We start from the raw sequence: 25,709 nt of genomic DNA on the forward strand, positions 1-25,709 counted from the left end.
ATCTCTGTTACCAAATAATTGTAAAATTTGTATGAGCATAATTCAGTTAATTACAAGTAAACAAAAGATTCTTGGAAATTTTATAAGCAATGATCCAAAAAGAAAAAGACAAAAGCAACGGAATCAAAAGGGTTCAAGGAAAGAAAGTGGTAATTCATACAATAAAAATAAAATGATATGATTAAAAGTGATTAAGGGCTTGTTTGGAAATGATTTTAGATAGGCCAATAATCACTTATGTGGATAATTACTTATTTATATAATCACTTTAAGGGCATGTTTATGTATCAGTAATGAGTATGGAAGGAAAATGGAATGATTTCCATTACTGACTTCTCCTGCGTTTACTTGCAATCGGAATGAAAAAATAAGTGGGCCCCACCTCAAAATCTGTAATCACATTCCCTCGAACTAGGTATCGATCAACTAGGGGGAGTAATCGATACGATTCTCATTCCTGTTTTCCCTTAATAACTTCTAAAAATACCCTTACCACTTTACCATAATTCTAAAATTAATTTGAATTTTGATTCATGCAAATTAGTAAACAATAACAATGAGAATCAATCTAATTCATTTGCTAATTCCATATGTTTAGTAAACAGCTTTATGTGAATGATTCTTCCCATACTGATTCAGTAGTTCTCTGATTCCTTATTTTCTTCATTATTAATACGTAAACATGCCCTAAGTGATTTTAAGTGGTTCGGTGGATAATAACATAGAATTGAATTTTTTAAACATGTGAAATTTAAAAATAGAATTGAATAAAACAATTTAAAAAAAAATTACTATGGCTTCAAAGCAAGAAGCTTTAGGACAACACGTCCACAAACAAAACAAAATTATTACTAATATTAGATAAAAATTGAATTAATTAAAAAAAGTGGTAAGACAAAAAAGTTACAAGTGGTGTGTTCTACATGATCGAGCTGGACCTCTTAATTTCCAAAATGAAATAAATATATAATTAAAAAAAGACCTGACCCCTGGGGCCATCCAAAATGTTAATCAAATGATAGGACAGGAATAGGATAGACGAGTAGGACATGCGCAACGCGGTGCGTGTCTCTCTGCTTTTGTCATACAGTCCGTCACACAGTCCAATTTTGGACACTTTAGGCAAAGCCCAAATAGTTAGTTTAGTTTTGAGTCATTTCGCTGTCGAAAAATGGGCGGTCCAAATTATTTGGGCTGATGGCTTCTAGGTGTTGACTGCAGCCTAGGTGGCCGGTGGCCTGGCCTATCAAGTACGACTCTTTTGTACAAATAATATAGAAGTAGAGAATTCAAACACTAGACATTGGGTTGAAAAGATTAAGGAGGATTCAAACTCGGGTGCAGGATGAAAAGTAAATACTCCATAATTAATTTAACTAAATTCATATCTGCTGCTCTTTACCGCTTAAACATGCATAAAAGTTATTTACATATTAGAATGTTTATAAGCCAATAAACATGCAGAAAAGTTAAAATTTATCACATTTTAAAAACAATATTTTGCATTAATTCAACCTAAACAGCATGAATATTTTGCACTAATTTATGACATGATTTCATAATTTCATTAAACCCACGTGAGAGAGTTGAGATAACTTTTGATTTCTGGGATATTTTTCATAAAAATTTATCAGATTACGGCTTAATCTTATCCCTCATCAGTATTTGACAAAAGGCAAATTATTGATCCTGAACAAAGCACGGGGAGACGAAACGTGGTCGTTTTGTGCATTTGGGGAACAAAACGGCGGCGTTTCGTGGCCTTCATCCGTTCCTTGGAGGATCACTTTCTCCTTTCGGCTGCGTCCTCTCAGTCGTTAAGAACCCACCCTAGTAAAGGTCTCAAACCACGTTCTTCTCCAGTCCCTTCTCTCTCTCTTTATCTCTGGGTCCGTTGACCTAGAAGTTTTATCCGCAGAAGACCAAATCACTGTTTTCAAGTCCCAGATCTGTTAATCTCAGGCCTGAATTCCACAAATCAAAGGTCAGATCTTTAACTTACTCCGAGTTTCTTCTCCAATCGCTTTGCTTTACAAGGTTCTGCCTTGTACCATAGCTAAGTGCTGTTGTTCGTCGCTAATTTATGGTTTTCTTATCGCTTTCGTTTCAGATCTCAGTGGAATCACAAAGTCGCTGTCGTTTTGGTGCTCAATCCGTAAGATCCAGTTCAGGTTCTGAGGTTCTTGACTGCTTGTTAATCCTTTATTGTAAACCTGTTGGGTTTGGTCTAGATCTGGTTGAAGCGTTAAAACGCCGTCGTTTTGGACTGAACCAAGTTGGGGTTTTCTCTTTTGGGAGTTCTTGAACTCTTTAAGCTCTGTTTACAGATCTGGGTTTAATAGTATTTATCGTCCTGTTGCTTGATTTGATATATTGGAAATGTCGATTTTACCGAAAGGGGATTCGATTCAAATCCGAGAAGTGTGGAGTGATAATCTTGATGAAGAGTTTGCTATAATTCGTGAGATTGTTGAGAAGTATAATTATGTTGCTATGGACACCGAGTTCCCCGGCGTGGTTCTTCGCCCGGTGGGGGCCTTCAAGAACATCAATGATTATAACTACCAGACCCTGAAGGACAATGTCGATATGTTGAAATTGATTCAATTGGGTCTCACTTTCTCTGACAAGAATGGTAAACTTCCCGATCTTGATACCCAGAACCAATACATTTGGCAATTCAATTTCCGTGAGTTCAATGTAAGCGAAGACATCTTTGCTAGCGATTCGATTGAGTTGCTGCGGCAATGTGGGATTGATTTTAAGAAGAACAATGAGAAGGGAATTGATGTGAAGCGGTTTGGTGAGCTCTTGGTGTCTTCAGGGGTTGTATTGAATGCTGAAGTGCATTGGGTTACTTTTCATAGTGGATATGACTTTGGATACTTGCTTAAGCTATTGACTGGTGTGAGTTTGCCCGACTCCCAAGCGGGTTTCTTTGAATTGATCAAGGCCTTCTTCCCAGTGGTGTATGATATCAAGCATTTGATGAAGTTCTGCAATAGCCTTCATGGTGGGTTGAACAAGCTTGCAGAATTGTTGGAAGTGGAAAGAGTTGGTGTGTGCCATCAAGCAGGCTCAGACAGTTTGCTTACAGCTTGTACGTTTAGGAAATTAAGGGATACCTTTTTCGGTGGCACAGCTGAGAAATATGCTGGTGTATTGTATGGTCTCGGTGTTGAGAATGGACAGAGTACTAATTGAAAGAAAATAATTGTCAAAAGATTGATGGATATTTGTAGACTATTTGAGTGTGAGACATGGTAGTTTTCTCTGTACACTTTCGCAAAAGAATTGTTGTTTTAGTTTTAACTTTTTCCTCTTTGCTTGCTTGTAACAGAAACCTTAACCGGTTATGTAGCTCCGAGTTTCTTGTATATTATTGCAGTTAGTGTTTCAATAAAAGTTCATGACGTTTTCTTTCAATGCGTTTTGTTCCTCACTAATTTGACTTTAGTGTTCTATTGCTCCATTCTCATCAGCATCATCATTTGCTTCGTTCTTGGCAGCCGCAGATCGATGCATTCTTGTTCTATCACTATCATTTTTGAACTTTATAGAAGTTAACAGTTATTTGATTGCTTATTGGATACCATATATAGATGTGCTACTTATTCTTTGATCAATCATCAGCGGTTTTGTATTTAGCTATTTATGTATCTTTTGGGTGCAGAGGTGTTCACATATAGCTGCTGGACTTAGTTTACAGCCACAGGTAGTCTGTTTGTGAATCTGAATGAGAGATGCCTTGGAAAAGAAAGAGAGTCCTTGTCTTAGTGATGTTTATCTTACGCACAATAATACTGTAGCTGGAGATTTTTCCTTTCATCTGCTCAAGATTGCTTTTATCATGTCATTTCCTTTAATGAATGGAACTTTGTTCAGTGTTAGTGTCTTATGCTACTTGTAACTTTGTAATGTTCCATTTGTCACAAACCTATTTCCATGATTTTGAAAGGGCGATGCCGAGTTGAATCTTGTTGAAGGAATCACCAATTTTATGAAGTTTGGACAGAGTAGTGACAGTGGGCGGGAATGGGGGAAAGCTTGCAGAAGCAGCAGCTACACTATCACTCTTCTATAGGAATCAGCTGTAAGACTGTTCTGTTATTGTCATCGTCAATTGGGGAGCATACAGTATGACAATGCAGTTCGTCATCATTCTTAAACAAGAATCCCAAGTGTAAAAAAAGAGTGACCACATAAAATTTTATTTTTCAGATGTTCTAGTTATCTGAGTTTGCATAGTGTTCTAGATTATATGAGTCGTCTGTAACATTCTGGCTCTCAAGCTTTTGGAATCAGCAGAACTCAATCCTTGAGTTGCACTGTAGAATTTGATCCGATATTATTATGTCTTGTTTTATTTTTATTTTCTGGTCTGCAGGCTGCAGTTGTATCTATCTTTCTGTGTTGCATAAACAAATCAAGACTGCTTCCGCCGATTGCATAAACATAAAACAAAAACAAAAAAAGCACTTTTAGTTTAGTAACCATGAGGAAGCGTCTCCCTTGCTGATTGGCTAGCTTCCGCCGTAACATCCTGCGAAAATCTCTGGATATTTTGGCATTTCCGAGGTTTTTTTTAATTTTTCCTTTTTACCCCGACGAAGCATCTGATACCCAAAAGCAATTTAGTGTTACAATGTCCGTACCCTTCTTTCCATTGTCAAACTATATTCTTTCATGGATTAATTTAGTATTACAAATTCCTTTCTTATTTAAATAAGAACGAAACAACAACCATAAATACGTAAAAACAAATTTTTATAAAGAAATAGAAAACACCTGGCACACTATTATGTTTCGGATCCAAAAAGAGAAAAAAAGAAAAAAAGTTGTTCCTTGAAATTGAATCAAAAAAAGAACGTGGCAAACCACTTTATGAAAAGCTCACGCACGTCGAGCTCTCTCGGTCTTCTGTTCCTGCCGACCGAGTCACCCCATTTTCCTCTCTCTTTACTCTTTTCACCCAACAGAAAGGAAGGGCACAGCTCATCGACGGCGAGCCTCACATCCGCTTTCTCCGACCACCACGAGGTGATTTTATCATCTCCCTCCTCCGCCCTCTCTCTATCCCTTTTTAATCTCTGAATTCATATTACGAATAGAACCAGTGATTCGGATCCAAACCCACACACAAAATAGATCCGATCGGATCCGGATCTCGCACCCCTCATGCCTCGCAAACCCAATATCCTAGGGTTTCTCTTCAGCCTCTTCTTCCTCACATTCTGCAATGCCGATCCGGGTTCCAATTGCCCCAAGACCAGCCCTCTCGTCAACTCCGAGTCCGAATTCAAAATGGTACAGCACCAGCTCCGAGGCTCAATTAAGATAATCGACGATTGCTCCTTCAAAGTCTCCGATTTCGACATGCTCCCCGGCTCCGACGTCCACTGGTGGGGCGCCGCCGCTCCCGATTTCACCAACCTCAGCGCCGGCTTCGTAGTCTCCGATCAGAAACTCAACGAGACCTACAAAAGCGCGAGCTTTACTGTACGTTTGAGGGACAATGTCACCTGGGATCGGATCCAGGTCCTCGCCGTGTGGGACCGCCCCACCGCCTCCGACTTCGGACACGTGATTCTCGGCGATTTCAGAAGCGGGTCGTCCGACCCGGCTCCTTCACCGTCGCCGTCGAGCGCAACCGGTTCGGGGAACGGGACGGGTCGGGTCCACACCGAGCCGACTATGTTGGAGAACTGTAAGGTATTGTCGAAGAACTATAGGGTTAGATGGACATTGAATTCTGATGAGAATATAATTGATATTGGGTTGGAGGCCGCCACCGGGACTATGAATTACATGGCTTTCGGGTGGTCCAGCCCGAACTCGACTTCGGAGCTCATGCTCGGAGCCGATGTCGCCGTCACCGGGTTTAAAGAGGACGGCCTGCCGTTTGTGAATGATTTTTACATCACAAAGTACAGCGAGTGTACTTTGTACAAGGATGGTGAGGTGAAAGGGGTTTGCCCGGATACGAGATACGAAGGGCCCGGCCAGAATAGCGAGGTTAACAATACCAAATTGGTTTATGGGCAGAGGAGGGACGCCGTGTCGTTCATTAGGTACCAGAGGCCGTTGATATCAGACGACAAGAAGTACGATTTGCCGGTGAACCATACAGAGAAAATGACGGTGATTTGGGCGTTGGGGCCAATAAGGCCTCCGGATCTTCTTCAGCCTCACTATCTTCCTCAAAACCATGGGGGGCCAAGGCTTGTGGTTTTTGGACATTTGGTGCTGAATGTTTCTGAGCATGTGAATGACTGTTTGGGTCCTCTGGATGCAGAAGACAAGGAGGACCAACAACTCATCATCGCCGATGCCAATGCCCCACTTGTGGTTACTTCTGGCCCGGCATTGCATTATCCAAACCCTCCAAACCCTTCAAAGGTTTTGTACATTAACAAGAAAGAGGCTCCGATGTTGAGAGTGGAACGAGGGGTGCCTGTCAAGTTTTCTATACAAGCAGGGCACAATGTTGCGCTCTACATTACTTCAGACCCGCTTGGTGGGAATGCTACCCTGAGGAATGTGACCGAGACTATTTATGCAGGAGGGCCTAAAGCTCAAGGAGTTCAAGCCAGTCCCATGGAATTGGTTTGGCAACCAGATAGGAATACTCCAGACCAAGTGTATTATCAATCTCTTTATGAGCAGAAAATGGGTTATAGAGTGCAGGTGGTTGATGGGGGTCTGCCTGATATGTATAATAACAGTGTTATTTTGGATGATCAGCAAGTTACGTTATTTTGGACATTGTCAGAAAAGTCAATATCTATTGCAGTTCGTGGTGAGAAGAAGAGCGGTTTTTTGGCAATAGGATTTGGCAGGGGAATGGTAAACAGCTATGCTTATGTGGGTTGGATTGATAACATTGGCAAAGGGCGGGTAAACACTTATTGGATTGATGGAAAGGATGCCTCAAGTGTGCATCCAACATTTGAGAATTTGACTTATGTGAGGTGCAGGTCGGAAAATGGCATCATTACATTCGAGTTCACCCGCCCCTTGAATCCATCATGTGGTAAGAGTGATAGACCGGAGTGTAGAAACATAATTGATCGCACTACTCCTCTTAAAGTTATTTGGGCAATGGGTTCTACATGGACAGATGAGCATCTAAGTGAACAAAATATGCATTTTGTTACGAGCAGTAGGCCTATTAGGGTACTTCTTATGCGTGGTTCTGCAGAGGCGGAGCAGGATTTACAGCCGGTATTAGCTGTACATGGATTTATGATGTTTCTCGCTTGGGGTATGTTGCTTCCTGGTGGAATACTGGCGGCTAGATACTTAAAACATGTTAAGGGTGATGGGTGGTACAAGATTCATGTTTATTTGCAGTACTCAGGTTTGGTAATCATCCTACTTGCCCTTCTTTTTGCTGTTGCTGAACTTCGAGGTTTCTATGTCAGCTCATTGCATGTTAAGTTTGGGATTACTGCGATATTTTTGGCTTGTATACAACCAGTGAATGCATTCCTAAGGCCTAAGAGACCAGCTCATGGAGAGGAGGTTTCCTCTAAAAGGATTCTTTGGGAGTACTTTCATGTGATCGGTGGAAGGTGTGCCTTTGTTGTAGGCATTGCAGCACTGTTCAGTGGAATGAAGCATTTAGGAGATAGATATGACGGCGAAAATGTTCATGGACTTAATTGGGCTTTAATAATTTGGTTCTTGATTGGTGCATTGATAGTTATGTATCTGGAATACCGTGAAAAACAACAAAGGAGGGATAGAAGTTTTGGAAGAAGCAATTGGGTGCTGGGGAACCTGGAGGAAGATGACTCTGTTGATCTGTTGAGCCCGAATGGAGTGCATGCAGAGAAAGAATCACAAACTTCAGGAAGAATGGAAGTTCAATTAGAGCCTCTGAATCTGAACAGATAGATAGGTAGATAGATAGTTATTCTTTGATATGAATTTCTACATGTCACCAATTTTGAGAGTTTTCTCACATATATGGGGAATAGAAGGCCTGTTTTGCGTGCTTAGTTGCTTCAACGGCCTTTTTGCTTTGTGATGGAGGTTTACTCGGCGATCACCACCCTCGGCTCCAACCATTCATCTTGAAGACTATTCACCCCATGCCATGCACTTTGTATACTTGATACATCTTTTTACACAGTATTATCATTTTATCTGTTGCCTTTTTATCAAACAACCGAAGAGTCGGGTTACGGCGTAGCACAGTACCCTAGGACTTGTAGTTTAGAATTCAGATATGTGAAAGTAATTCTCATGCCTTAGAGTTTCTAATGGAAAAATGGAAGTGATTTGCACTCACCATACTTGCAATCTGCATCAGATGTTTACTGTTTCTCTTTGGCTATGTTTTTGGTTTTTTGTCTTGCTTTTGAGTCTATCATGGACAAGCAAAAAAGCCCTCCTGGCTGGTTAGATGTTGCATTTGATGAATGCGAAGTTGTGTGTTTTTGAGGCTCATAAAAAATAACAAAGCCAATAGAAAATTCTTCTTTTACGCCTTGATGTTTATATTTTGATTTGCTGAACTTAGATTCTGCTACAAAAGAGAGGAGTTGTTTATTTCAAATCAATATATAATTAGTTTTTCTTAACAGAGTTTAAAGTAATGGAGAAAACAACTAAAACTTAACTTTTACGATGTATAAATAGTATTTTCAAGTAATTGTGTTCACAATTGCGGGGATAGCTCAGTTGGGAGAGCGTCAGACTGAAGATCTGAAGGTCGCGTGTTCGATCCACGCTCACCGCAATTTTTTATTTTTCATTTTGCAGTTTTCCACTTATTCTGACATGGGCTTTTTTATCCTACTCTGGCCCGATATTTTTGTATGGGCTTTGTAAGTTAATAGTTTGGGATTTTTGTAATTACAAGTACATGTATTTTTGTTTCGTTTGGAAATTAATTTTTCGCTGTGCATGCAGTTGGAAATTACCAAAAAAATATGAGCATTTACATGTTTTGTTTTGAAGCACAACTTCAAAAGTCAACTTGAGTTCAAACCTCATTTGGGTGCTTTCTCTTCTCATTATTTATTTTGGGGAGAGTTTTTTTTTTTTTTTTTTTATAATAAAAATTTTCCTTTAGAACAAAAACAAACCAGTTTGAGTTTGTTGCAAATGCGATATTTCGGTTGGTCATTGCCGAAACGTAAATAAATGTCAGATTCTTTTATCGCTGGCCGTTTGATATATTCCAGATTAGGATTCAAACAATATTAAGAAAGTTCATAACGTTCGCATCTGATGTGTGTGTGTGTGTGTGCATGCACTGCCTGAAGTCCACTTGTCAAAACGCACAAGAACAAAAAAAGGAATCCATACGAATTGATGAGCTTGCCTTCTTTCTTTCTTTCTTTCCTTCCATTCCATGCCAGCATTAACACACACACACACCCCCCTCAAACATGACGCACAATTTTATATGAAATAAGTTTTCATTTTTCTTTTTTAAAAGCTCACAGTTTTAGGGTATTTGTAAAGTGCTCCCGAATGTTAAAAGTAATTTATATTTGTCCCTAGGGCATGTTCATGTTTTTTACTTTGGGTAGTGAGGAAAATGCCCATCTCCATCTCCATCTTCTTCACTACAATGTTCAATTGCTCACCAATCACACTTGCGCATATATCTTTGAGAGTTGTTGAAAATGATGCTTTGCATCCACAATTTGTATTTAAACTCGCAAATGAAGCAACAAGCTTTTGTAATTGATGACAAAATAATTTATGTCTTTAATGCGTTGTGTCATTGATAACAGTGAGATACGTTTTAAATGAATCATGACATATTATAATTTTAACTATTTTTGCACGTGAGGTAAGTAACAACACGTGTGTTTGGAAAGTGTAACGTATTGTGCAATCGTTGTTCTGGATAATATCCTTTTAACTAGCCGTTAAAAAGAAGACAAAAATAAACAATGTTGTATAATAAATAAGTATGCAACGTTGTATTATGAATAGCCGATCATTATAGTATGAAATTATTTTTACATTCAATGATCGACATTTCACAAATTATGTACTAACTACAACAAAAATTCATATCTTAACGAGATGCTCTCTTTTAAATTAAGAACTTCAACTGTAAGGGTCATAAGATAAGATAAAAACCTAAGCTATATCTTTCAAGAAAAAAAACCTAGGTATATTTATAAAATCCTTTCCACAAAATTATGCAATTATTACAAGATGCATCCAGAGTTCTTGAAGATGCATGTACCAAGACCACAAAGGCATAATCATCCGTACCCTTGTACTTTTACCAAATTACACTTTAACCCCCAAAACCAAGGTAAATGTCCAACACCTACCTTGTAAAAAGACCATGCTATTATAATTATATAACATAAAAAGACCTTAAGGTCCCTGATCAACCTTAATATTCCCATGCAAACCACGATTAAAGCTTTATAAAGCCCTCAGGCAAACAGTGTTTTCACGCTAAAAATGCTCTAGTGTCGGGGGTAAGAATATCAGAGCCCTCTTTCTCTCTCCCTCTCTACATCGCCTTTCTTATTTCTTTTTCATTTTATTTTAATTTTTGTTAATTTCTCTAACCCGCTCCAAACTCGGGCGTTTGGGTTCAGGGGGCTTCAGGCACACTTTCGAAATACTTGGTCCCCCAGATCCGTTGAGCTTCGGTAACTCCTTCTCTTTCCTTAACATTGTGGCTTGGCTTACATATTTTTATCAAACTCACATCACTTCACTAAGTCCTAACAAAAAAATGGTGGGTCAATTCTGAATTTTGTGTCCAAGAAACCCTTCAAATGGTGTTTGTGAATTTCAGTCATGTAGGGTTGTTTTGCTGTTTTGCCAAACGGGTATTGTGTTTTTTTTTCTTCACTGTATTTTTATATAACACACTTAACTCCACTAAGCCCTCCTAGCCAAGTAATGGAGGGGAATTCAAAATTTTCTGTCTAGGAAACCCTTCAAATGGTTTGTGAATTTCGGTCCTGTAGGGTTGTTTTGCCGTTTTGACAAACGGGTATTGTGTTTTTTTCACTGTATTCTTATCTAACACACATAACTCCCCAAAGCCCTCCTAGCCAAGAAATGGAGGGGAATTCAAAATTTTCTGTCTAGGAAACCCTTCAAATGGTTTGTGAATTTCGGTCCTGTATGTAGTGTTGTTTTGCTGTTTTGACAAACGGGTGATGTGTTTTTTTCACTGTATTTTTATCTAACACATATCACTCCACTAAGTCCTCCTAGCCAAGAAATGGTGGGGGAATTCAAAATTTCTGTCTAGGAAACCCTGGTTTGTGAATTTCGGTGTTGTAGTGTTGTTTTTCTGTTTTGACAAGCGGGGTTGTACTTTTTCAGTATATATTTTTCTAACTCACGTCAGTCCATCAAGTCCCAACCAATAAATGGTTGGGAATTCTAAATTTTATGTCCAATAAACCATTGAATGGTTTGTGAATTTCACTCTCGTAGGGTTGTTTTGCTGTTTTTGACAAACAGTTGTTTTGTTTTTTCATTATATTGCTTTCTCGATGGGAATTCTCATGTGGGTCATTTTGATACTGGCCTTTGAGTACCACTTTTTATGCTGTGCTGTTGTTTGGTGTGTTCAATGTGGGGTTGGTCACTTGAAGTTTAAGCTGTTAAGTTTATTTATTGCATGGGTTTCTTTATTCGAGGGTAAGCAATTTGAGAACTGAGGTGTTGCTAATTGTGTGATTATACGTAATGCAACATGGTTATTTATGTTGGTTCTTATAAGAAAAATGACACAGTTGTTATAAACGAGGAATTTTTATGAGTTTGTTCCCAGCACATATGGATCGCTCGTTCTTGATTAGTTGATTATGATGTTCTATGTATGCGGACGTGCTTGTGCATGCATGTGTAAGTTTGTAGTCGTTTGTATAACTGTACCTGTATGTACTTCTGTACAATGTAGCTATGTATGCACTTATGCATTTACACTTTATTTCTTTCACCATTTATGGCATTGCATTGAATAATCAAATTACTTTTTCCAAGAGAACCTCGCTTTATTGTAGATAGGTGGGTTGAAGTAATTTCTTTATTGTAGGATTACTAGGATTTTTCTTCCCTTACCGTTTAGGACTTGTATTCAATTTTCTGGTTAATCATTGATCTGTTTAGTTCATCACAATTGATATTTTTCCATTTTGGTTAAAGATAATAGCACCTTGCTAAATACGGTTGATCATTTGGTGGTACTTATATAAATTTTTTCCGATACTTTATACTGTCACATAAATTGAGTTTAGGGTTTAGGGTTTACAATAATATCACCTGCTTCTGATTCAATATATCTCCCCACTCCCTGCTTGCAGAATATGAGTAGCTTGGTTGAGAGGCTTCGCGTTAGGTCAGACCGAAGGCCAGTTTACAACATTGATGAATCAGATGATGAGGCCGATTTTGTAACTAGAAAACCTGGGACAGCTGAGGAAAAGTTTGAAAAGATTGTTAGGAGCGATGCGGTTTGTTTTCTACTTTTTATTATTATTTATTCTCTTGTATTTTTTAACCTTTAGTGTGATGGAAGTTATATTTAGTTTCGATATTTGAAAGAAAATATTACTTTCTAATATGTTTTATATTTTCTATTCAAAATTTCAAGTAATTATTGTTATTTTGTCCTTTTGTGGGTGATTGTTATCACTCTTTCAAAACTGCTGTGTTTTCATGTTTCCTTTCTATGTAGAAAATTTATGACAAGGACTTTGCTTATATTTTTCTTTTTTGGGGGTCAATAGAAAGAGAATTCATGTCAAGCCTGTGGCGAAACTGGGAATCTTTTGTGCTGTGAAACATGCAGTTATGCTTACCATTCTAAGTGTTTACTTCCGCCACCGAGATCTCCTCTCCCTGGCAACTGGAGATGCCCTGAATGTGTATGGTTTCTTTTCTAAATTCAGTTTTGTTTCAATTAAACTGATTACAGATCATGTGCTTTTGGTGATAGCTGAGAATTAAATAAATTTTCTTTGTTTGCAGGTAAGCCCATTAAATGATATTGATAAGATCTTGGACTGTGAAATGCGCCCTACTGTAGCTGGTGATAGTGATGCCTCAAAGCTGGGCTCGAAGCAAATTTTTGTAAAACAATATCTTGTGAAGTGGAAGGGACTCTCTTATTTGCATTGCACATGGTAATGTCTTGGTTAATGGTTTCAGCTTTTATTGTTTATTTAATTTGGTCAATGTTTGTTTGAACTCTTATCTAGAATAACAGATTACAATAAAGTTCTTTGACTCTGGAAACCTGCCCTAATACTTAATTTGGGAAATTGTATTTCCTCTTTTGGTAGCTCGTTTTACTTAAATTTTCTCTGATCTTTTGTCAATTTGAGAGTTTCTGTTTACTCTATTACATGTATTTTCCTTCAGGGTTCCAGAGAAGGAGTTCGTGAAAGCTTTCAAAGCTCATCCACGTCTGAAAACTAAAGTGAACAATTTCCATCGTCAAATGGAATCAAGTAATAACTCTGAGGATGATTTTGTCGCCATTCGACCTGAATGGACAACCGTTGATCGAATTCTGGCCTGCAGGTTTTACCCATTTCAAACATCTTTTGTCATTATTGAGTTCCAAATAATTTGTATTTTGATTGTGTTTACTTGAGGTATCGTTTGTAATCTTCAGTTTATCTGAAATTTGAATTAATTTGGGAAGGGTTTAAGGGAAGACCTCAAGCATGCTATGTGAAGTATAAGATTACTGATTAAAAAGAAAACAGCAAGCTTCAGATAATGTTTCCCATTGAGTTTCTGATGAGTCTGTGGTCATACTTCTCCTCCCCTGTAATAACATATATCGTTCTGCTTTGAAGCAAATTGAATGCTGTCCTGGAATTTAAGTTGTTGATGTAATGCTACTTGTTGGATGCTGCAGGGGAGATGACGAGAAAGAATATCTAGTGAAGTGGAAAGAACTATCATATGATGAATGCTATTGGGAATCAGAGTCAGACATATCTGCATTTCAGCCGGAAATAGAGAGATTCAACAGAATTCAGTCTAGGAAAAGTAAAATGTTGTCTAGTAAGCAGAAGAGCATTCTTAGAGATGCTATGGAATCAAAAAAGAAGCAGAAAGAGTTTCAACAGTATGAACATAGTCCTGAATTTCTTTCTGGAGGTACATTATTTTCTCTTCTATGTTCTTTCTGCAGTCTGGTATGCTTGTCTTTTCCTATGGTAGTTAATTTGATCATCTGCTTTTTGGTGCAACTAAAGGCTCACTCCATCCATATCAGCTTGAAGGGTTGAACTTCTTACGTTTCTCCTGGTCCAAACAAACTCACGTGATACTTGCAGATGAAATGGGACTCGGTAAGTCTTTGTTTATCCTAGAAGTTTATTTCCTTTTTGTCATGATAGCTGGACTTTACCACCGGTTTGGGTTTTATTTGATTGTAGGAAAAACTATACAGAGTATTGCTTTTTTAGCATCTCTTTTTGAAGAGAAAGTCGGTCCACATCTAGTGGTGGCTCCACTTTCAACATTGAGAAATTGGGAACGTGAATTTGCAACATGGGCACCTCAAATGAATGTTGTATGTACCAATTAAATATCTGTCTTGTTTATAATCACTATCCAAGTGTGGTTCTGAATTGAAGTTCACTTGGTTCAGGTTATGTATGTTGGCTCTGCCCAAGCCCGTGCTGTCATACGGGAATATGAATTTTACTTTCCCAAAAATCACAAGAAGATTAAGAGAAAGAAATCTGGTCAAATTGTTAGTGAAAGTAAGCAAGAAAGGATCAAATTTGATGTCCTCCTGACATCATATGAAATGATCAACTTAGAGTCAACATCACTAAAACCGATAAAGTGGGAGTGTATGGTAACATTCTGTGGCTCCATGTGTGCATTGTTACTTGTCAATATTTGATTTTTGCCTAATGCTGACCTCTATACGCAGATTGTTGATGAAGGTCATCGTCTCAAAAATAAGGATTCAAAGTTATTTTCATCATTACAGCAGTATTGCACTAGTCATCGCGTGCTTCTGACTGGAACTCCTCTTCAGGTTTGTTATGAGATTGTCTTGTGTTATAGATATGTTTTTGCTTAGTTTTCCCTTTTTAAATACTTTCTAAAAAGTATCCTCCTTTTAAAAAAAACAATTTGACCCATTTTAGTCAATGTTTTACAGTTCCTGTCCGGTGTTTTCTTGGTTTTGTATCCTCTTCTTCATTAGGGGTCTTTGGGTATCACAAATAATAGTCAGATTGATTTTTGTTTGTTAGTTCTCATTGTGCTGGCCTAAATAAATTTGTTGCATGCATCGAAGTTATCTATTTCAAACTTGTGATCTCACATATGATAAAATTTCAGAACAATCTGGACGAGCTCTTTATGCTTATGCACTTTCTTGATGCTGGGAAGGTTAGTATAACATCGATTTTAAGGAATTGAATCTAGCTAGATGGGAAAAAAATCTCTTTATTTTTTTAATTTGATGAGTTTTACTTGCAGTTCGGAAGTCTAGAGGAATTCCAGGAAGAGTTTAAGGATATCAATCAAGAGGAGCAGATTTCACGGCTTCACAGAATGTTGGCTCCTCATCTTCTTAGAAGTATAAATCCTAAACTCTTCTTCTTCTTCTTCTTCTTTTTTTATTTTTATTTTTGAAAAAGAGAATGTTGCTGAGAGTTATATATTTAAACTCTTTCCAGGAATAGAATTGTACTTTAATTAATTTTGAGATTTTGTTAATAGCATTTGGTGAAATGTGTGCAAATTGGTAATGGCTGCAGGAGTGAAAAAAGATGTCATGAAGGAACTACCTCCTAAAAAGGAACTTATATTACGTGTTGATTTAAGTAGCAAACAGAAAGAGTACTACAAAGCGATTCTGACACGTAACTATCAGATATTAACTCGTCGAGGTGGTGCACAGGTAAGATTGTTTTGCTCTGTGAAGTTGAAGTATTTTTCATTTTGTTCTACCTTGACAAAATATTGTGGTTGCATACCAGATATCTCTTATCAACGTGGTCATGGAATTGCGCAAGCTTTGTTGTCATCCTTATATGTTAGAGGGAGTTGAACCAGACATAGAAGATTCAAATGAATCTTACAAGTAATCTTTTTTCTTTGTTAAATCCTGTTAGCATCATTTATGCTGTCTATCAGAGGCACCGGTTTCCTCCATACAGCTGGTGATCTGTTTTCATGCGTTTAAGTAAAGTTGCGATAAATTATTTCAGTCTTATGGTTGTGTTGAAAATAGTCTGCATTTTCTTGATCTAGAGAACATTATTCTTTTAAATAAGCTATAGGCATCTTGAGGTATTGTTCATTGAGTTCCTGAGATACCTGCTTCCACTTTTCTTTTACTGTTTGACAGACAGCTATTGGAATCTTCTGGGAAATTGCAATTGTTGGACAAAATGATGGTGAAACTTAAGGAGCAAGGGCATAGAGTTCTCATATATTCACAATTTCAGCACATGCTGGATTTGCTAGAAGACTATTGTACTTTCAAAGTATAGATGTGTAGATGTTTCGATATTTCTCAACATTCTTTTATTTTGGCATATAATTTGGAGTTGAAATAGTTTATTTATATTTTAAATTTGTCATTTTATTTTGTGGTCAGAAATGGCAGTATGAACGGATTGATGGAAAAGTTGGTGGAGCTGAGAGACAAATAAGAATAGATCGATTTAATGCCAAAAATTCTTCCAGGTTTTGTTTTCTGCTTTCTACTAGAGCTGGGGGCTTAGGAATAAACCTTGCAACTGCTGACACAGTGATCATTTATGACAGGTGAAGTATTTTGGGTTTACTGCTTATATGTCTTCTTAGTTTACCTTCATGTAATCATTAAAAAAAGGTAGTATCATGGAACTGTGTTCAAGAATATGCTTTGGTCTGCAGTGATTGGAATCCTCATGCTGATCTACAAGCTATGGCTAGAGCTCATCGACTTGGGCAAACTAACAAGGTTGAAATTAATTCTTTAATGATATCTATTTGTTATTGGTTATAGTTCTTAAAATGCATAGTGGTTTTGGCGTTCCAGGTAATGATTTATAGGCTAGTAACTCGAGGAAGTATTGAAGAACGGATGATGGAAATGACTAAGAAGAAAATGGTATTAGAGCATTTGGTTGTTGGAAGGTTAAAGGCTCAAAACATCAACCAGGTATGCAAATATCTTAGGATGCGTTATTTCAGCAACCTTTATTGAAGCTGTACTTTCAAAGTGACTCTCAATGGTAGAATCCAGGCTATTCAGGAAGAATGGCAGCAATTCCCTTGTTTAGGTCATTGCTACTCTAGTGGCAGAATACCGAAGTTTAGGTCATGATTAATTTATATATTTTTCTGTATGGAAAGGAAAGAAAGTGTTTAGTTTTTGGGCTATTCCGAAGCTTTTGGAAGGTAAACCTATTGGGTTTTCAATTGAAAAAGAACTAAATTCCAATTTGAAGTTATAGGCCAATAATTTTGAGATGTATGCCCAAATGAAAATTTTGAAACTGAAAAAGCTCAAGTATATTTGAACTCAAACAACTTTGATACTGAAAAAGTAAAAGTTTAGATCTATGGTCATTACTCAACAGAAAACTCGTGTCCTGGGTTTTAGTGGGAAAGAGGTTGAATTAAAAGTTGCTAATGAATTGAGTGGGTTCTTTAACTATGGATGACTGCATTTTTAGGCATGCTTTTGCAATTTTGAATGCTGGTTAATCAATATGGAAGACATGCTTTGTGGTTTAGAATGTAGGAAGTTAAGATACATTGCATGTGCAATGGTTCTTAGATTCATCACGTGGAAGGTTAGACCCATTACCAAATAGGGTCAATATGATGTATTTTCCTCTTTGGACAAAAAAAGGGTTAAATACCTTTTTAGTCCCTGTTTCTTCGATTTGGCTAATTTGGTCCATGTTGTAATATGTTAACTATTTTGGCCCTTTCTGTATAATTTGGGCAATAATGTGCACACGTGGCACATGCAGAGACTCACACATCAGAGCATATTAACGTCAAATTAGGCAGAAGGGACCGATATTGTTACAGGATAAAACACAAGGACCAAAATGTTATTTAACCCAAAAGAAACGAGGCCAGATTTATTTGATAGGAAAAAGAGAAGCATATATTTGTTGCATTTGGTCAATTCATTGAACTCTGATATATTTGTCACTTTACCTAAGGTGCTGCAATATCAAAGTTTTTTCTTAGCAGTTACTTTAATAGAAGTTGAATGTATGGTCAGATAACAGAACTGCAGTAAGAGGAGTAAAGTATTATGTTCCCCTGAAAATCTAATCATAGTTTTAAATCATTTTAAATTCATGTTAGGAAGAGTTGGATGACATCATAAGGTATGGATCGAAGGAGTTATTTGTTGACGAAAATGATGAAGCAGGAAAATCCCGTCAAATTCATTATGATGATGCTGCAATAGATAGGTAAATTTCTATAGCCTGCTCTGTTTCACTTGATTGACAGCATTTACATATATGTGCTAAAAAATTTTGTTTCTTCTGTTTCTTTGTTGATAGATTACTTGATCGTGAACAAGCTGGGGATGATGAGGCTATGTTGGACGATGAAGATGAAGATGGATTTTTAAAGGCCTTCAAGGTTATATTTTACAATATAAATAGTAAATGTCCTTCATGTCATATTTGATATGCATTTCATGCTGGTGGTGATTTGCATAAGGCTCAATTGCCATAGCAGCATACTTGATATTGTTGTTTGGTAGTTATAACATAATTTTCATAGATGCCCCTGGGCCTTAGCTCTGTTGACAACACGTGGGTCGTAGCTCATAGGATTGGACTATGTTGGAAATGCAGAAATTGTATAAGCCTGAATGCAGAAATTGTAGGTTTAGTTTGGGATTTTCTTTCCATCTGATTTCATCATGCGACCCTGCATTTCTGATACTTAATCCCTTAGTTTGAAATAGGGCAACACAAAATATGAACTTCTCCTGTAGACACTAGGCAGTATTCTTCTGTATGATCTACAACTGTCTTATCTGGTTCTTCTCTATTCTGATTTATGGGGGTATCCTTTTAAGTAACTAAACTTGCACATGTGTTATAGGTAGCAAATTTTGAATATATTGATGAAGCAGAGGCCGTAGCAGAGGAGGAACCACAAAAGGCTGCCGTGGACAGTAGACCTACCGTGAACAGTTCCGAAAGAACAAATTACTGGGAAGAGTTATTAAGAGACAAATATGAAGTGCATAAAGTTGAAGAGTTCAATGCTTTGGGCAAAGGAAAGAGAAGCCGTAAGCAGGTATTGCATTATAGTTGCACTAGCGTAATTCTCTATGTACCCTATTGTTCTGTGCAACAATTTTCTCTTGCAGAACTTCCCATTTTACCATCAGAGACAAACAACAAAGAAACCCCAGAAAACCCCCACCATGCTTTTGCATAGTCATACAAGAGTATGACATGTTCTTTCAATTAGTTTCTCTCCCCCTCCCTCCTCTCTCCCTCTCTCTCTCTCTCTCACAGGTTTAGCCCGGAATGACGCCGGAGACGTCACCGGCGTCCAGATCAGGGGTATGGTTGTGTGTGCTTGCGGCCATGTTCTTCTTTGAAAATCTTTACTGATCTGTGGATGTATTTTTCTATAAAAAAAATTAAATATCTTTAGTGTTATATCAAAATTCTTCATTATGTTAAAGCATGTTATTAGACATCTATTGTATAAAAAAATGCCACTAGACATCCAAGTCCTTATATATGGAAGGGGGATCAACTTGAGCTTTTGGAAAATTTTCAGATGGTATCTGTTGAAGACGACGACCTTGCTGGTTTGGAAGATGTAAGTTCTGATGGTGAGGATGATAACTATGAAGCTGACATAATGGAGGGTGAAACATCATCATCAGGAACTCTTTCTGGGAGGAAGCCTAACAAAAAGAGAAGTCGTGGTATGTTTTCTATGTCATGGTACTATATCAATATGTTGATCACAACCAATGGGTATCTCTTGCTTATCATATTGCCACTTTGAAATGATTTTTGCAGTGGATAGTGCAGAGCCCCCTCCCTTGATGGAAGGAGAAGGAAGATCATTCAAAGTTTTGGGTTTCAATCAAAGTCAGAGAGCCGCATTTGTACAAATTTTGATGAGGTCTTCTTTTAAAAATTGTATATATATATAAATTTTTTTTTTCTTCTTTTTCTTGTATTGTGTATAACTTTATTCTGACAAGAATGTCTGGAAATGATTACATGTTTGGGGTTGCGGATTATGCCTTTCTGAGTATGTGTCTATGTTTCAAATTGTCTTACGCATATGTGTCTGAGTGGGTTTTGTTTTTTTCGCATTGGTGACAAAAATCTTTGGAATGTGCAGGTTTGGGGTTGGGGAATATGACTGGAAAGAGTTTACACCTCGCATGAAGCAGAAGACATTTGAAGAAATAGAAAAGTAATGAGATGCACATTTCTTTTGTTCTTGTTAATTAGGGCATTCGTAGTAGATTTAAAATGATGAATCACAGTAATGAAATATGGTGTGACATAGGGATAAATGCTAAGACAGATTGGATATGTCATCCATGCGATTGTAGCTAAATTTTTTTTAAAAAAATATTGCATCCTCTCAGCAACACTGACAAGGCTCTTTGAGAATTTTTTGCCTTTATAACTTAGGAAAAATTGTCATCACTCAGATGCATTGATCAGTCTATGCTTGCTTGAGTAGTTGTGTGTATTGTACTGTGTATTGCCTCATGCAAAAAAGTCATTATCTGCACCCTGTGCTAGAAGTAATCATCAATAAAATCCATAGATTTAATGTAATCAGAAACTGTAAAATGTTATATTAGGAACGTGTTGCATAGTAAATAATATACTAATATATATGTTTATGCATGTTACTCATGAACAAAAAACACATTATATGTGCGTCGATTTATCAGCACATCCCTTTTATAAATTACTTTTTTTTTCTCCTACATATTTTTTATTTATATTCTATATTTTTTTTGTTCAGTTATGGTAGACTATTCTTGGCTCACATAGCTGAAGAGATGACTGACTCCCCAACCTTTTCAGGTGATAAGTCATTATCACTCATGTCATTCTCATCTGCCCTTTATGTTCTATGCTCCTTTCTAGTCTTAATATGCTTATGTTCCTGACCGTGGTTGTAGATGGTGTTCCTAAAGAAGGGCTTAGAATAGGAGATGTGCTTTGTAGGATTGCTGTTCTGATGCAGATGCAGCAAAGGGTAAGCTTGTAATTACAAGTTCTATTTATTCTTATTGTTACACTATATGTTTTATAGATTTCTTTTATTCTTATTGCCTCTTTTGGAAACTAAGTAATTTAAGCGAAAAATGGTTGGTATTTGGATACATCCTAACCAAGCAAGTAATGTGGATTAGATGATGCAATTGTCTGGATCTCCTCAAGTGTAGGGAGGTTTAGATTTCATTAATTTTATCATATTTATAATTAAAATTGATAAGTATGCTAAACTGTGCAATCTGGCATGTTATGTTGCCTACTATTGTTTAGATTGTTGATAAGGCAATATGGTCTGATTGAGCAATGACAATGATGGACAGTCTTTAACATGCTAGATGTCTGGCAACATAACATGACAATGTTGGTAAGAAAGCATCACCGGTTAAGTACAAATTTTGTAATAAAAAGTATGATCATAGAAAAATTATGAAGAGTTAGGGAAAGCTACAGGACAGGATGCGTGCAGATTTGCAATAAGATGGATGAAGTGAATATATGCAATTGAGAACTAGTGATTTCAGAAAATCTATCTAGTTAAATAGAAGGTTTTTATGTGAATACATGACGTTGTGACTTCTCATTTGATGTATAAATATTGCATCCCTGCACAACTCAAGGTAACAACCTCATCCTTTCCTCTGATTTGAAATTTTCCTTCTTGTTTTTGGGTGCAATGATAGGTGGATTTGGCATCAAAGAATCCAGGCGCTCCGCTTTTTTCAGAGGACATCCTGTTGCTCTACCCTGGATTGAAGGGTGGAAAATTTTGGAAAGAGGAACATGATTTAACATTGTTGCGTGCCGTACTAAAGTATGAATTTACTGCTTGATATTTGCAATTGTTCTGTGCTTTTATGTAATTTTCTACTGCATCTGCTGTTAATAATTATTCTTTGCTTGTCTGCCTGATACGGAACATTACATGTTATATCGTATAGGTTGATGTTAACGATTTGACTAGGTTTGCACTAACACACGTGCATATACATGGATTGTCTGTGTTAGCAGTACAGTTGTTGATAATTAATTAAAATGTGCTTGCACTAATTTGGGGAAACACTTCTTAACATGGGCAGAAGGGTTTATATACAACTTGACCAGGAATATGTCACTCTAGAAATATCAAAATAGGGCTGCTGTTCTTTTGGGGTGTCTCCTACCTCTTCCTCTACATCTAGAAGTTGAAGGGCAGTGTCATTTATGCTGAAACTGAGTCCAAATTGAATGGTTGTGGATTGGCTTAAGTTGAGCAGTCCTCAGTGGAAAGATTTCTGTACCATGTTCCTACATATGCTAGTTTAGACCAATTTGCGTTTGTTTGTAGGTTACCTATAAATTGGCTTAGGACGTTCTTCTGATTATTTTATTGGTCGTGGGACACATTATTCGGAGCTTTTTTTTAAGTGTGATAGTACATGCAGAATGAATCCTTTATGTTAACTTTTCACTTACTGCTTATTTGGTTAAGGCATGGATATGGAAGATGGCAAGCTATTGTTGATGACAAAGACCTGAGGCTTCAAGAAGTTATCTGTCAAGAGTTGAATCTTCCCTTTATAAACCTACCTGTACCCGGACAAGCTAATAGTCAAGCACAAAATGGTGCGAGAACAGCTAATGCAGAAGGACCTAGCAACCATGCTAGTGAAAATGGTACCGGAAGTGATATAGGAGCTAATGTTGCCCAGGGAACCAGTGATGCTGCAAACCAACCACAGTTATATCAAGACTCGTCTGTGCTGTATCAATTTAGAGACATGCAGAGAAGACAGGTAGAATTTATCAAGAAAAGGGTGCTTCTCTTGGAGAAAGGCAACAATGTAGATTTGGCGAAAGAACAGGCAAGTTATGATATCTCATGGTACCTGCATATTGCGCCAGTTTGTTTTCTGTTGGAGCTTATATGAAAATAGCCTAAACCATTCTTACCTTATTAAATGTTAATGCCTAGTGCAATAATTATTACGGTTAAGACTTGTAAAGTAAGGTCCAAAAAGAATATAGTTAAAGCTTATGAAATACAATAGATGACTTCAATCCAGAAGGGCGCGCTCGACAATTTGTTTTTTCCCTAAGGATGGTCAGTTATATTTCTGTGTACCTCCTTTCTTTGGATAACCCATCAGGTGGCTAGGGTTTGAATACTTTATCATACAGCTGAGATAGGTTGGTAGAAACTATATTCTCAGTCTTAAGTGCCTTACTATCTTATTAACCTTGATCATTTAGAGATTGGGCTTTAGATGTGTATTATTCATTGATGGAAGTAGACATGATTTTACATGGAAAATATTGTAGCAATGTGATCTGAGATGCATAGTTACTCATAATTGGGTGACGATTCCTGATTTTGTTTTGTCTCATGAATGTCTGTCGCCCATTAATTATTTTCTCAGGGTGAAAATTCAAATGAGGTTCCGAGTGAAGAGCCTGACAGTGAACCCAAGGTTACAAGAATGTCAAGCCCTCATCCTATGGAGATTGATGGACAAACGGTTGATCAGTTGCCTGGAATAGTAAAGATCAGTAAGTCTGTTTCTGTTTCATGAACCTCTGCTAGGCAGAGCAATAACGAGAATCTACTTCTTCTGCCGTCCTTGATTAGTTTGGTGATGATTAATTGCAGCTTCTGAAGAAATTTTCGCAGCTGTTTGTGACAACGATCCAGATCGATTGAAGTTGCCTCACCTTTATAATGAGGTATATCATTTTTGTTAATTGAGCATCTTGGCTTCATTATGGGGATTGTAGTATTTGTATAAAACAAAAATTTATGTTCTCATATTGTTCTTAATATGGCTGTTAAAATTTGGTAACGGATTCGTTTATGTTTTTCTCTCGCTATTTTGCTGTTAGATGTGCAAGCTTGTGGAGGAAGATGCCCATGAATTAGTTCATACCAAATTAGGAACCATTTGTGAAGAAATAAACAGGATTCTCTCTACCGTGCAACGAAATTCTTCTAATTTGGCAGAGCCCATAGTCAATCCTAATAAGCAATCACAAGCCAAGACAAATAGCAATGTTGTAGTTCCCGGATCATCAGCTGATCAAGGTGACAAGAAGCATGCTGCTGTGGCGAACGTTGACATGACAGATTTGGCTGCAGAACCCAAACATACAATCTCGGAGTTAGACCCTGACCCAGAAGAGGAAGAGGAAAGTAGAGAACTACATTGTGACGTTCAAGCTCCTGCAGGTTCGGGTTCACCTCAGTTGGGCCAGACAAATCTGGCCGGAAACTCTGGAAATGGTGGGGAGAGGGAATTGCAGAAAAACCTGAGCAGGTCATAGTATTGGATGATTAAATGGAGTGATGATACTAGGCTGGTAGGCTTACTTTCTTTGTACCCTTGTTTGTGTTGCGATGAAAATGTACATACCGCAGAAAGTAATTGAAAAATAGCCGGACCTTCTTAATCATATAATAGAGTTCACCTTTCCCCCCTTAAGCAAAAGCTCAATTGTGGAGTTGCTTGGACTGGCCCAATCATGAGTCTTTTAGTTCTTTTGGCCCGACCCAACTGTCTATAGTGTTAAAAAAAAATCTCTTTTTTCTTTTTCAGAATTGTACAAGATTATAACTCCTTGACTTCTTCCAGTTAAATTGGAATTGGATCTTGCTTAGGATCTGAAAAATAAATATAAGAAAAGGATAAATTATGGTTGTCATGAGATAGACTTGTTGGTGATATGTGTACACCGCATATCCATGTGTGAATGGAGAGAAACTTAGTTGCAACAAGGAGAACATTGTTTTGCTATCCCCGATCAATAATGCTATACTATATGAAAGTGTTGTCACGTTAGTCATGGCGTTATGGCATTATTGATTGGGAATGGTAAAATAGTGATATCTTGTTTCGTGGAAGTCTTTTCTCATGGGAAGCTTTTGATCTCCGACCAAGTTGCAGGAAATTAGGAAATTTAGAAATTCAGCCTTTCGATCACATCAATGGCGGCCCTATTCACTTCTTTCGACATCAAAACTGTAGTTCCAACAATTTGACACATAAAAATGTCAAGGCCTACGTCTATATCTACATGCATAGGCATTGTTTCTTAGCATGGCCCCTGGAAAACCGACTGCTCTGAGTCTGAAATAATAACCCTAATTTTTATCTACTTTCTCTGCTCTGAGTCTGAAATAATAACCCTAATTTTTATCTACTTTCTTTGTCTTGTTTTTATTTTTGTTCTTTTGGGCGGTGTAGGCCAAAACAACATGATAGTTGCTTTCCGTCTTCAAAATTTCAACTCTCTCGTCGTTGTCTAAACAGGAGCCTAAAATCCAAAAATCTCTTGTATTCTTAAACATTAAGACTTAATTAACCATAAGATTCTTTAGTTTAATTGCTGACATTATCATAATATAAGTACTAATAAGTACCAAAACCACAGCACCGGCACCAGTGATGTAGCAACTACCACCATTATTTATCACCAACACCACAATATAATTAACACAATCCCACT

General features: G+C 37.4%; 2 protein-coding genes, 1 non-coding gene and 1 pseudogene across 4 annotated transcripts; all 4 read left to right on the forward strand.

The window, feature by feature from the left end:
• The first annotated feature begins 1,816 nt into the window (after positions 1–1,816).
• Positions 1,817–3,426, forward strand: LOC148919675 (putative CCR4-associated factor 1 homolog 7 pseudogene; annotated as a pseudogene). The gene is made up of 2 exons (XR_016124324.1): positions 1,817–1,984; positions 2,111–3,426. The product of XR_016124324.1 is annotated as a putative CCR4-associated factor 1 homolog 7 pseudogene (transcript).
• Positions 3,427–4,809: 1,383 nt separating this feature from the next.
• On the forward strand, positions 4,810–8,295 carry LOC103320752 (cytochrome b561, DM13 and DOMON domain-containing protein At5g54830). The gene has a single exon (XM_008222471.3). It carries the CDS (start codon positions 5,179–5,181, stop codon positions 7,897–7,899), a length of 2,721 nt encoding a protein of 906 aa, XP_008220693.2. The 5' UTR covers positions 4,810–5,178; the 3' UTR covers positions 7,900–8,295.
• A 378-nt stretch (positions 8,296–8,673) lies between these two features.
• TRNAF-GAA (transfer RNA phenylalanine (anticodon GAA)) lies at positions 8,674–8,746 on the forward strand. The gene has a single exon. It is a non-coding gene; the product is annotated as a tRNA-Phe (tRNA).
• Positions 8,747–10,496: 1,750 nt separating this feature from the next.
• LOC103320753 (CHD3-type chromatin-remodeling factor PICKLE) lies at positions 10,497–24,908 on the forward strand. Its single transcript, XM_008222472.2, has 31 exons — positions 10,497–10,637; positions 12,312–12,461; positions 12,738–12,875; positions 12,979–13,133; positions 13,372–13,533; positions 13,877–14,121; positions 14,220–14,315; positions 14,403–14,539; positions 14,618–14,830; positions 14,909–15,016; positions 15,325–15,375; positions 15,466–15,565; positions 15,747–15,889; positions 15,969–16,072; positions 16,340–16,478; positions 16,592–16,761; positions 16,873–16,939; positions 17,018–17,140; positions 18,307–18,416; positions 18,510–18,591; positions 19,063–19,260; positions 19,756–19,906; positions 20,004–20,109; positions 20,335–20,409; positions 20,977–21,038; positions 21,137–21,213; positions 21,914–22,044; positions 22,702–23,074; positions 23,630–23,759; positions 23,860–23,933; positions 24,090–24,908. Exons 2-31 carry the CDS (start codon positions 12,315–12,317, stop codon positions 24,525–24,527), a joined length of 4,305 nt encoding a protein of 1,434 aa, XP_008220694.2. The 5' UTR covers positions 10,497–10,637; positions 12,312–12,314; the 3' UTR covers positions 24,528–24,908.
• Positions 24,909–25,709: the final 801 nt, after the last annotated feature.

The sequence above is a fragment of the Prunus mume genome, linkage group LG2 (assembly GCF_029339155.1).
Source record: "Prunus mume cultivar Tortuosa linkage group LG2, ASM2933915v1, whole genome shotgun sequence".
In the NCBI taxonomy this organism is placed as follows: domain Eukaryota; kingdom Viridiplantae; phylum Streptophyta; class Magnoliopsida; order Rosales; family Rosaceae; genus Prunus; species Prunus mume.